At 37.1% G+C, this 13,925-nt stretch overlaps 1 protein-coding gene across 5 annotated transcripts in view; it reads right to left on the reverse strand.

The window, feature by feature from the left end:
- Nucleotides 1–13,925, reverse strand: part of TBC1D32 (TBC1 domain family member 32) — a 208,218-nt gene that overhangs the window by 190,710 nt on the left and 3,583 nt on the right. For all 5 annotated transcript variants that reach the window (XM_025864955.2, XM_025864962.2, XM_025864946.2 and 2 more), the window contains exon 3: nt 6,921–7,082. In XM_025864955.2, coding sequence (XP_025720740.1) covers nt 6,921–7,082 — 162 coding nt within the window. The remainder of the gene's footprint in view (nt 1–6,920; nt 7,083–13,925) is intronic.

Genomic DNA, 13,925 nt, shown 5'->3' on the forward strand with positions numbered 1-13,925 from the left:
ATTCAGCTAGATAGTTATCAAACCATTCAGAAGACCTACGAACTCAACAGGAGATCGAAGAAAATAACAGCAACTCTCTGAACAGAAAACCGACCACTTTCGGGAAGGTAGGACATGCAGAGAAGTGAATCTGAGGCGATATTTAGGAAGACAGACGGCGGGGGAGGGGACCTCCATCAGCCGCTACTGGCAAGCGATAGAGCAGCAGAGCCCAGTATCAGAACTTTTAGAAGTCTGCTCTGCTGAGGGATGCCGCTCCAGTGGCTAAGTGGAGGGTGGAACCCTCGCTGGGACAGTATGGTCTCAGGACCCTCGGGGTCACAGAAAGACCAGGGGTGCCTGAGTGCGGCACAACTCCCAGGTATCGGAGCGGGGAAGCAGGCTGCAGAGATGGAGCTGAGGAGTGGGCTCTCAGCTCGGGGTTGCCATAAACCATGATCCGTGGCACAGCTGGGCCACTGCTCTTCCAGCAGGGACCAAACAAGCGGCAGATCCAGGGAGACTCCCCTTCCTCCCCCAGAAGGAGCAGCATGGGAGCGCACCGCAGGGATCTGCTGGGTTTGGAGACTCCACATGGGGTCGTGTGCCAGAGATATTAACGCTCAGTCACAGGCTGAGTGAGCATGGAGTACAGCGGAGCCCGGGGAGACAAGAGTGATTGACTGCTTTTCTCTGAGGGCTCACTGAGGAGTGGGGTCCCGAGTTCTCAGCTCCTCCAGGCGGAGATTGGGAGGCCACCATTTTCACTCTCATCCTCCAAAGCTATACAGAAAGCTTTGGGGGAATAAAAACTACCAAGAGCAAACCCGAGCAGATTACCTAGCCTGGCCCCTGGCAAGGGCGGTGCAATTCCACTTCAGGCAAAGACATTTGAGAATCTCTGCAACAGGCCCCTCCCACAGAGGATCAGCAAGAACATCCAGCCAAGACCAAGTTTATCGATGAATGAGAATGGCAAAACCCCAGTGCTAGGGGAATACAGCACACAGAATTTATGGCTTTTTTCCCATGCTGCTTTAGTCTTTGAAAGTTAATTTTTTAAACTTTCTTTACTATTTTTTTTTCTATTTTTTAGTTGAATTTGTCTTCTTTCCTTTTTCAACCAACATCTTATCAATTTCTTTTTTAAACTCTTTTATGAATTTTCATTTTTACAGTCATATTCTATCCTTTCATTGTATTTAACCTTACTTTTTGCATATATGTAAGTTTTTCATTCTTTAAAATTTTGGGATACAGTTTCTTCTAAAAAAACAAAATATACCCTAAATCTAGTGTATGACACTGTCCTACCCTCCCACCTGATCACATTCTTTTTTTTTTAATTCTTTTGCATTCTTTTCTCAACCAACTTATCAATCCTTTTTTAAAATCTTTAATTTTCATCTTTATAGTCATATTTTATCCATTCATTGTACTTACCCTTATTTTTGTATATAAGTTTTTCTTTAAAATTTTGGGAGGCAATTTCTTCTAACAGACAAAAATACACTCAAAATCTAGTATGTGGCTCTGTGCTATTCACCAGCCTGATCATATTCCTTTTTTTTTCCCCCCCTTTCTTTTACCCCGCTTTCGGGTCTCTTCTGACTTGTTTAGTGTATATTTTTCCGGGGTCATTGTTACCCTTTTACCATTTTGTTCTCTCATTCATCTATTCTCTGGACAAAATGACAAGATGGAAAAACTCACCTCAAAAAAAAGAACAAGAGGAAGTACGAACTGCCAGTGACCTAATCAACTAATCAATGCAGATATTAGTAAGATGTCAGAACTAGAGTTCAGAATAATGATTATAAAGATACTAGCTGGGCTTGAAAAAAAGCATAGAAGATACTAGAGAATCCCTTTCTGGAGAAATAAAAGAACTAAAATCTAACCAAGTTCAAATAAAAAAGGCTATTAATGAGGTGTAATAAAAAATGGAAGCTCTAACTGCCAGCATAAATGAGGCAGAAGAGAGAATTAGTGATACAGAAGACCAAATAATGGAGGATAAAGAAGCTAAGAAAAAGAGAGAGAAACAACTACTGGATCACAAGGGGAGAGTTCGAGAGATAAGCGATACCATAGAGCTAAACAACCTTAGAATAATTGGGATCCCAGAAGAAGAAGAAAGAAAGAGAGGGCAGAAGGCATATTGGAGCAAATTACAGCAGAGAACTTCCCCAACTTGGGGAAGGAAACAGGCACCAGAATCCAGGAGGCATAGAGAACCCCCTTCAAAATTAATAAAAATAGGTCAACACCCCAACATCTAGTAGGAAAACTCACAAGTCTCAAAGAGAAAAATCCTGAAAGCAGCTTGGGAGAAGAGGTCTGTAACCTACAATGGCAGAAACATTAGATTGTCAGCAGACCTATTCACAGAGACCTGGCAGGCCAGAAAGGACTGGCATGATATATTCAGAGCACTAAATGAGAAAAATATGCAGCCAAGAATACGATATCCAACTAGGCTGTCATTTAAAATAGAATGAGAGATAAAAAGCTTCCAGGACAAACAAAAACTAAAAGAATTTGCAAACACCAAATGAGGCCTACAAGAAATATCAAAAGGGGTCCTTTAAGCAAAGAAAGAGCCTAAAAGTAACACAGGCCAGAAAGGAACAGAGACAATATACAGTAATAGTCACCTTACAGGCAATATAATGGCACTAAATTCACATCTTTCAATACTTACCCTGAAAGTAAATGTTCTAAATGCCCCAATCAAAAGATACAGAGTATCAGACTGGATAAAAAAACAAGACGCATCGATATACTGTCTGTAAGAGACTCATTTTAGACCCAAAGACACCTCCAGATGGAAAGTGAGCGGGTGTGGAAAACCATTTACCACACTGATGCATATCAAAAGAAAGCCAGGGTGGCAATTCTTATATCAGACAAATTAGATTTTAAACCAAAGACTGTAATAAGAGATGAGGAAGGACACTATATCATACTTAAAGGGTCTATCCAACAAGAAGATCTAACAATTGTAAATATCTATGCCCCTAACATAAGAACAGCCAATTATATGAGCCAATTAATAACAAAATCAAAGAAACATATAAATAATAATACAATAATAGTAGGGGACTTTAACACCCCCCTCACTAAAATGGACAGATCATCTAAGCAAAACATCAGCAAAGAAATAAAGGCTTTAAATGACACACTGGACTACATGGACTTCACAGATATATTCAGAACATTCCAACCCAAAGCAATAGAATACACATTCTTTTCTAGTGCACATGGAACACTCACCAGAATAGATCACATCCTAAGTCAAAAATCAGGTATATTCAGAACATTCCACCCCAAAGCAACAGAATACACATTTTTCTCTAGTGCCCATGGAACACTCCGCAGAACAGATCACATCCTAGGTCACAAATCAGGTCTCAACTGGTACTAAAAGATTGGAATCATTCCCTACATATTTTCGGACCACAATGCTTTGAAATTAAAACTCAGTCACAAGAGCAAAGTCAGAAAGAACTCAAATACATAGAGACTAAAGAGCATCCTACTAAAGAATGAATGGGTCAACCAGGAAATTAAAGAAGAATTTTAAAAAATTCATGGAAATAAATGAAAATGAAGACACAACTGTTCAAAATCTTTGGGAAGGAGCAAAAGGCAGTCCTAAGAGGAAAGTATACAGCAATGTAAGCCTTTCTCAAGAAACAAGAAGGGTCTCAAATACACAACCTAACCCTACACCTAAAGGAGCTGTAAAAAGAACATCAAATAAAACCTAAACCCAGCCAGAGAAGAGAAATAATAAAGATCAGAGCAGAAATAAATGAAATAGAAACCAAAAGAACAGTAACAGATCAACAAAACTAGGAGCTGGTTCTTTGAAAGAATTAATAAGATTGATAAACCCCTGGCCAGACTTACCAAAAAGAGAAATGACCAAAATAAATAAAATCATGAATGAAAGAGGAAAGATCACAACCAACACCAAAAAAATACAAATAATAAGAACATATTATGAGCAACTATATGCCAGCAAATTAGACAATCTGGAAGAAATGGATGCATTCCTAGAGACGTATAAACTACCAAAACTGAACCAGGACGGAAAAGAAAACCTGAACAGACCCATAACCAGTAAGGAAATTGAAGCAGTAATCAAAAATCTCCCAACAAACAAGAGACCAGGGCCAGATGGCTTCCCAGGGGAATTCTACCAAACATTTAGAGAAGAATTAATACCTATTCTTCTGAAACACTTCCAAAAAATAGAAATGCAAGGAAAACTTCCAGTCATTTTATGAGGCCACCGTTACCTTGATCCCAAAACCAGACAAAGACCCCATCAAAAAGGAGAACTAGAGACCAATAACCCTGATGAACATGGATGCAAAAATTCTCACCAAAATACTAGCCAATAGGATCCAACAGTACATTAAAAGGATTATTCACCAAAACCAAGTGGGATTTATTCCTGGGCTACAAGGTTGGTTCAACATCTGCAAATCAATCAATGTGATACAATACATTAATTAAAAAAGGAACAAGAACAATATGACCCTCTCAATAGATGCAGAAAAAGCATGACAAAGTACAGCATCCTTTCTTGGTTAAAACTCTTCACAGTGTAGGGATACAGGGTACATACCTCAACATCATAAAAGCCATCCAGGGAAAATCCACAGTGGATATCATACTCAATGGGGTAAAACTGAGAGCTTTTCCCCTAAGGTCAGGAACACAGCAGGGATGTCCACGATAACCACTGCTATTCAACATAGTACTAGAAGTCCTAGCCTCAGCAATAAGACAACAAAAACAAATAAAAGGCATCTGAATCGGCAAAGAAGAAGTGAAACTCTCACTCTTTGCAGATGATATGATACACTATGTGGAAAACCCAAGACTCCAAACCCCAAAACTGCTAGAACTCATATAGGAATTCAGTAAAGTGGCAGGATATAAAATCAATGCACAGAAATCCTCAGTTGCATTTCTATACGTTAATAAGACAGAAGAAAGAGAAATTAAGGAGTCGATCCCATTTGCAATTGTACCGAAAACCATAAACTACCTAGGAATTAATCTAACCAAAGAGGCAAAGAACCTGTACTCAGAAAACTACAGAATACTCATGAAAGAAATTGAGGAAGACACAAAGAAATGGAAAAACGTTCCATGCTCATGGATTGGAAGAACAAATATTGTGAAAATGTCTATGCTACCTAGAGCAATCTACACATTTAATGCAATCCCTATCAAAATACCATCCACTTTTTTCAAAGAAACAGAACAAATAATCCTAAAATTTGTGTGAAACCACAAAAGACCCCAAATAGCCAGAGGAATGTTGAAAAAGAAAAGCAAAGTTGGTAGCATCTCATTTCTGGACATCAAGCTCTATTACAAAGCTGTAATCACCAAGACAGTATGGTACTGGCACAAAAACAAGACACATAGATCAAGGGAACAGAATACAGAGCCCAGAAATGGACCCTCAACTCTATGGTCAACTCATCTTCAACAAAGCAGGAAAGAATGTCCAGTGGAAAAAAGACAGTCTCTTCAACAAATGGTGTTGGAAAATTGGACAGCCACATGCAGAAGAATGAAACTGGACCATTTCTTTACACCACACACAAAAATAGACTCAAAATGGATGAAAGACCTCAATGTGAGACAGGAATCCATCAAAATCCTTGAGGAGAACACATTTCGAAGCAGCAGCAACTTCTTCCTAGAAACATTGCCAAAGGCAAGGGAAGCAAGGGAAAAAATGAACTATTGGGACTTCATCAAGATAAAAGCTTTTGCACAGCAAAGGAAACAGTCCACAAAACCAAATGACAACTGACAGAATGGGAGAAGGTACTTGCAAAAGACATATCAGATAAAGGGCTAGTATCCAAAATCTATAAAGAACTTATCAAACTCAACACCCAAAGAACAACTAATCCAATCAAGAAATGGGCAGAAGACATGAACAGACATTTCTGCAAAGAAGACATCCAAATGGCCAACAGACACATGAAAAAGCGCTCAACATCACTGGGTATCAGGGAAATCCAAATCAAAACCTCAATGAGATACCACCTCACACCAGTCAGAATGGTTAAAATTAACAAGTCAGGAAATAACCGATGTTGGCAAAGATGTGGAGAAAGGGGGATCCTCCTACACTGTTGGTGGGAATGCAAGCTGGTGCAGCCACTCTCGAAAACAGTATGGAGGTTCCTCAAAAAGTTGAAAATAGAGCTACCCTACGACCCAGCAACTGCACTACTGGGTATTTACCCCAAAGATACAAATGTAGTGATCCGAAGGGGCACCTGCACCCCAATATTTATAGCAGCAATGTCCACAATAGCCAAACTATGGAAAGAGCCTAGATGTCATTCAACAGATGAATGGATAAAGAAGATGTGGTGTGTGTGTATATATATATATATATATATATATATATATATATATATATATATATATAATGGAATATTATACAGCCATCAAAAAATGAAATCTTGCCATTTGCATCAACGTGGATGCAACTAGAGGGTATTATGCTAAGTGAAATAAGTCAATCAGAAAACAGTAAGTATCATATGATCTCACTGATATGAAGAATTTGAGAAAGACAACAGAGGATCATAGGGCAATGGAAGGAAAAATGAAACAAGAGGAAACCAGAGATGGAGACAAACCATAAGAAACTCTTAATCTCAGGAAACAAATTGAGGGTTGCTGGAGTGGAGGGGGGTGGGAGGGATGGGGTGGCTGGTGATGGACATTGGGGAGGGTATGTACAATGGTGAGCGCTGTGAATTGTGTAAGACTGATGACTCACAAAGTTGTACCGCCGAAACAAGTACTACATTACATGTTAATAAAAAAATTTAAAAAAAATAAAATTAAATAAATAAAATAAAACAAAACATTATTATGGCCATACTCACTCTTTAGATTCCTGAGTCCTTTTAGTAACATGCTGTACAACTGTGTCATAGCCAAAATCCTCATCCTGATTCTGATCAGATGTCCATTTTCCCATTTCTTCTTCAATCATAGACCCCAAAGTGTTACATATATGCTGCCGAAGATATTTCACAAATTCATAGCTAAAACAAATATTTAAAAAATAAATCAGTAAATATCATGAACTCACTTATTAAACATATCCAGGAAAAAAATGTTAGCACAGAATGTTTTATACAATACTCATATTTACCTTACACTAGCATTAAATTTTTCATCCCAAATCACCAAGCTAATCTAGAATTTTTTTTTTCTGGGACATTGGCATTTTCTGCTTGCATTCCATGCCCACTCACTCCATCACTCCACCCAGTCATCAACACTTGTTAATATTGCCTACACATGCTTTGGCTTCATCGCTTCTCCTTTTTTCCCACTTCTATTGTTCAGTGCAAATCCACATCACCTCACACAGAGATTACTACTGCAGCCTTCTTGCTCATCTTCTTTCACCTCCCCTTCCCTCTCATATTTATCCTGAACACTGTAGTTATCTTGGTCCTCAAAACTCACAGGTTTCATTATTTCTGAGTTAGAGCCATTTTATTCATATCAATACCTCACACCACATCACATACATAATGTCTCAATAAATATTTGTTGTATTTAAAACTAATTATTGGCTGTCTATTATCCTTCAAATACAATTTCCTTGGCTTAACATTTAAATACCTAATCAGTCAAGCCCCTTAATTACTGCATCTCCACTTACATGAGGCCACGCTTAATTTTCTCCACAAACACCAAACGTTTTGACTTGCATATAAGAAAGGACGGATTTTTACGTGATTATCATGTATTAGACATTGCTCTAAGTATTTTATTAATATTGTTTTATTTACCACATGAAATAGGTAAAATAGATGAGGACACAAATTGAAAAGTTAAAAAGCCTTGTCAAATTCACAAGCTACAAGGGTGTCTGTGGCTCAACTGGTTAAGCGGCCAGCTCTTGATTTCTGCTCCGGTCGCGATTTCAGGATCCTGGGATCAAGGGAAGCATCAGGCTCCATGCTCAGCGGGGAGTCTGCTGGAGGACTCTTTCTCTCTCTCCCTCTGCCCCTCCCCCAGCTCCTGTGCATGTGCACACACACTCTCTCTCTCTCAATAAACCTTTAAAAAAAAATTCACAAGCTACTAATTCAGTTCCACCTTAATCCAAAACTCTTGTCATTCCCACAATCCCACACTCTCCCAAAAATGGAAAAATTTCAAAAATGTTTAAGAAATAAAATAAGATGTTCTGTAGTGCTCAATGGAGATTGGAAAGGGAAATAAGTAAATGTAACGCTCATGTTTTTACCAACTGTATATTATTTAAATTTCTTGCATTTAGGGAGATAAATCTATTACATTTTATTTTCTCAAAATTATAATTCACATGTTAAATTTAAAAGTATAATTTACTTAAAATTTATTTTAAGTTATTTATTGAATTTACTTTTAAATGTTTAATATTTAAATTCAATGTTTAGCTAGTAACTTCTAAGCTTTAAGAAAATAGGTATCTATTAATGGCAGAAGAGGAAAACAACATTATTTTGTAAACTTAGTGACCTGCAATATTAAATCAAAATGATGAACACTGATTTTCAGAAATACTCCAAGAAAAACAAAACCCCAAACTTACTGAATCATATATCATAGAAAATAGCCTCTAATCATCATTTAAGCAGTTTTGCAGTTTTTGCTTCTTCTGGTGATTCATCATTGCCTTATATTACTTGAAGATCTTCCCTTATACAAGCATAACTTACCATCCATTTTAAATGTTAAACTTATTTTTTAGTTTGTATATTTGTAATTATAAACCAAATCTTTGCATATTCTATACAAAATGGGTAAAAACTTACAAAAAGGAAACAAGAATTCAGAGATTAAGGTTTCAAGAGAATCTTTTAAAGATGCTAATTTTTTTTACAGTAAGTCCTTTTTTTAATTTAATTTTATTATGTTAATCACCATACCTTACATCATTAGTTTTTGATGTAGTGTTCCATGGTTCATTCTTTGCGTATAACACCCAGTGCTCCATTCAATATGTGCCCTCTAAAGATGCTAATTTTTTAACATTTGACAGTCCCTATAATGCCTCCACAGAAGGACAGCTAGCTCTGAGATTAGAGTTGGCAGATATGTGTGATAAGATCTGAAGAGCCCAAAAAATGTGTTCACCACAACCATCCCACCACAACCAGAAACCCTCTAAAGAATCAGAATATCTGAAATTCTAAGACCAAAAATTTATCATTGCTTTCTTTAAAATGTCCTTGTAAATAAAAAAGGATCCAGGAATAGATAATCCTTTCAGCCTAATCAGTATGACCTCACAACCAGACTCTTAGTACTGGGAAAAGGAAAAGTGTAATTGGAAGAAAGTGCAAAGAGATGAAAGGTCCCTAAAAACAATCTTGATCTTCCTCACAATCTTGCCCTAGGCTAGTCAAACAAACACAGGAGTTTTCCTTCACATCTCTGAGATACTCAGTGGGAAACAAAACACGGGGAAGCCTGAGTTAATTCTCTGAAACAAAAGGAAGGGCCACTCTGAAGATGAATTCTACATCTCATCATCAACGTCTACTATGCAAAGGCAAATGATTCCTTAGTTTGATCAGCCCCGTTTCTGTGCCACAAATTAAGCAATCACAAGAAATGAATATTTAACTGAGAAATATAACTTTTGTGTTTGCTTTGTTTAAAGCCCAAACTATAAGCAACAGAAATGACATTTTCATAACTAAGGCAGTGAAGAAATATAAAACAAGCCCATTAACAAAATGTATTCAAAAAGTTGAGAGAAGGGGCACCTGGGTGTGGCTCAGTCAGTTAAGCGTCTGCCTTCGGCTCAGGTCACAATCTCAGGGTCCTGGGATCTGCCCCATGTTGGGCTCCCTGCTTAGCCCAGAGTCTGCTTCTCCCTCTGCCTCTCCCCCTCCCCCCTGCTCATGCTCTGTCTCTGTCTCTCTCTCTCTCAAATAAATAAGAATCTTTAAAAAAAAAAAAAAGTTAAGAGAATACCATTCTAAAATAAAAGACACATCAAAACAACAAAAACAAAAACAAAAACCTCTCCACTATTTAGCATCATCTATAAATAGCAAACAGCAAATATGCTGAGAAAAAATTTAAACCTCCTCTTTGTGAACTTGAATAACCACATACTTTTTTCTAGTGACATCATTTTTATCTATGACCATAGTACTATGTCCCAGAAGACACCATTCAAAATACTTCAAGGTTTTGGTTTATCTTCCAAATTAAATGAACCCAAGAACCCCAAAATTGAATATTGCCTAATGGGTTACTGCTCTTTTAAGAGAAAAGATCTCCAGGCAGGATAAGGCCCTCTGTCATGTGAGGACTACCAGGCTGCCTATGGCCCTTTGAATGCTCTACTGACTCACTGATCATTGAAAGATTCAAATGAGTAAAGTCATTTCTGCAATTGGACCCTTCTCTTTGGGTAAGAAAAATCCAAGGCTTCAAATTCTCATCTGACAATTCATTTTGTGTTGGTTCTTTTACCATATGAATTCACGGCAATGTCCCATAAAATCCTACAAGGAATGCTGTTTTCTATAGTGGTGCCCAGGATCGAAAATTATTGTTGCTATGGGCTGGGAGAAACACTTCTATAAAATTAAGTACTGTGTTGCCTTCATTGTAATCCTCATAGTATTGGTGCCATCGAGTTGCTCTTATGAAGTCTACAACTAATCCAAAAGATTAATGATAACCACAGCTCTTTACATCAACCCATTGCATCATTTTTAGAAATTATTCTGGAGGTGTTGCAATATTCTTATTTTTTATAAAAGCAAAAGCCCTCAATGCACAAAAGAGACTTTTAAAAGGTCCCATACTTATTCCGGAATTGCAAACTCAGATGTTACCTAGGGGTAGACAGGTAAAGTCGGCCATGTGTAAGAGAGAAAAGAGGCAGGGGTGAAATAAAAGGACATGTCTCAGGTAAAAGGAAGAGCTTCTACATGGCTTTAGCCATTTGTTGCCATTTAGGAATATTAGCTTAATGTTGATTTTTCAATGTTTTAAGAAAAGCCAGAAAACTATTTTATGTGCCACCTCCCAATTTTTAAATGTTGCCTTTTTTTTTAAACAAAGCCAAAGAAATACATCCACAGACCAAATATGGCCCACAGAATTCCAGTTTGACCATTAACATCCACTCACTCTAAGCATTATAAAATCCTGACCACTAAAGATACTGGTGAATCACCTCTATGTTTAAAATTTCTATTTAAGAAATGTAAAACTTCCTTCAAAAAAATGTACATTCTTAATAACTTATTTTAGAAGATCCTTAGGAGGCTTAATTTAAGTCAATTCTGCTACAATTTAGGTCCTTTCCTTTCACATTTATTTTTAGCAGACTCCTCTGTGTTAACATTTTCAGATTAACATACTCTAATTGCACTGGAGATATAAAGAATAATACAGCTTTGCCATGGACTACAATAAATACAACTTCCATTTATTTGTAAGTCTATTAATATTTCTTTCTTGTTCATCTTAAAATTGTCTAGTAATGAAGTTTCTTATTTTTTAAAGAATGTGATATATACAATGAATAAATGTTATACCTTTAGAAATCTATGAATCCCTTTGCTTCAGGTTTAAGTTCTAAATTTTACACTGGTCAATCTTGTAACCTTAGACAAAACTTACCTGACCTTGCCAAATTTCAGGTTCCTGCTACATAACAAGAATGGTAATCCTAATGCAAAAACCGTTATTACACATAGCTATACTCTGACACTTTTCAAACCAAATATACTATACATATATTTGACTAACCTTGTTACCTTAAAAGTAATTTAATGAGAAAAAAATAAAAATTTGGTTTCAAAGACACTTTTACCAAATGAATGCAAAATATCTTTTTCCAAATATTTCTCAAAGAAGGACATTAAAAGCCAAAAGTACAGTTGTTTGCTACTAAGGAAAAATGTGTTCACCTCACATTTCAGAAGCAGCTCAATTGAAATACACAGCAATGTGCTTCATCATTTTGCTTTACTACTGATGAATATGAAATTTTTCACATTTACACAGGAAAACTTTACAAAGTTGGCTAAAAGAACATTTACTTTTTTCAATTTTTTTCTCCAGTTTTATTACCTAGATTTTTCCAAGAAAATTCAATTATTTCTTTCATGATAAAATTCTGAAGTGTTCAAAATATACCAAAATATGCACTGATACACGGAGTACTATTACAACAGAAAAACAAAAAAAATCTAGTATAATTTTGTTTCAAGAAATCATTCTCTTAGCTATTTAAATATGCAAAAAAATTTTCAATCATATATAGAAAAAATTATCAGCAATGACATGTTTTAAAAAGAGACTTTATTAGAGTGAGTTATGAATTATAATGCTATTTGGAATTCCTATTTCAGAATCAAAAGATTTATTATATGACCAACCTAACTTTATATATCATATTAATATATAAAAGGATATGTGATAGAAGGAACGAGTATTTTACATCACCTACAACCTTTTAGGTCAAAGAATAGGTTTCTGAGTCATGATAAACAATTACTAGAAATGCATTCATTAATTATGGAAGCACACATATAATTCTTAGTAATTTCACTATACATGGATATCACTTTACACAATGGATGCTTTCTTGAAGTTACCACTTAAACACCCTAGAGTTCACTAATTTAAAAAATCACTGGTAGGGGTGCCTGGGTGGCTCAGTTGTTAAGAGTCTGCCTTTGGCTCAGGTCATGACCCAGGGTCCTGGGATCGAGCCCCACATCGGGCTCCCTGCTTTGTGGGAAGCCTGCTTCTCCCTCTCCCACTCCCCCTGCTTGTGTTCCCTCTCTCGCTGTGTCTCTGTCAAATAAAATCTTTAATAAATAAATAAATAAATAATCACTGGTAGATTCTTCTGTAAAACAAAAAATAAACTCAAATCAATGAATACTACTGTGTTTCATCTGTATCAGACCCGAAGTATATTGGATGTGACGGCTACAAAGATGAGCATCTGCATTAGAGACTTTTATAATCATCAGGGTTGATAACTACTAAAATAAACACATACACACACACACACACACACAAAATTCTTGCATAAATGCAAATAAATATGCTCTAACTCTGTGGTTCTCAACTCTCAACCCTGGCTGCATGTTAGAATCACCTAGAGAGCTTTTTCAAAAACAAGGCCAAGCCCCTACAATTCCCCCACTGCCAAGCCCTTCCCCCACCCCGAAATTCTGATGTGTTTATGAAGAGGCCCAAGCATCAGTATTTTTTTTACAGGGGGCCCAACTGATTCTGGTGTAGCCAAGACTGAAAACCAGGCCAGTTTGTTTCCTGGGGGCCAGTTTAAGTGTCAAAAGCTACACAACACATACACACATAACATTTTGAGTTAACTCTTGTATACAGTGTGAAACAGAGGTTCAACTTCATTCTTTTGCATATGGGTATCCAGCTACTCTAGCACCATTTGTTGAAAAGGCCGTTCTTTCCCCCATTGAATGGTCTTGACACCCTCCCTGAAAATCAGTTATCTGTGGATGTGACGGTGTATATCTAGACTTATTTTGTTGATCTATTTGTCTATCCTTATGCTATACCACACTGTTTTGATTACTGTAGTTTGTAGTCAATTTTGAAATCAGGAATTGTGAGCCTTCCAACTTTGTTGGTGGGCATGAACAAGGGTTAAGCAACTTGCTCAAGATCCCTAAGCTCAAAAGTGGCAAAGCCAGCGCTGGAACTGGAGACTTTAAAATCAAGCCAGGCTTGGGGCATGTGGGTGGCTCAGTCGCTTAAGCGTCTGACTTTGGCTCAAGTCATGGTGTCGGGTTCCTGGGATCAAGCCCTGCATGGGGTCCTGGGATCATGTGGGGTCCTGGGGTCATGTGGGGTCCTGGGGT

Source organism: Callorhinus ursinus, unplaced genomic scaffold, assembly GCF_003265705.2.
Source record: "Callorhinus ursinus isolate GAN/ISIS: 27379988/994484 unplaced genomic scaffold, GSC_fseal_2.0 scaffold6, whole genome shotgun sequence".
NCBI lineage: Eukaryota > Metazoa > Chordata > Mammalia > Carnivora > Otariidae > Callorhinus > Callorhinus ursinus.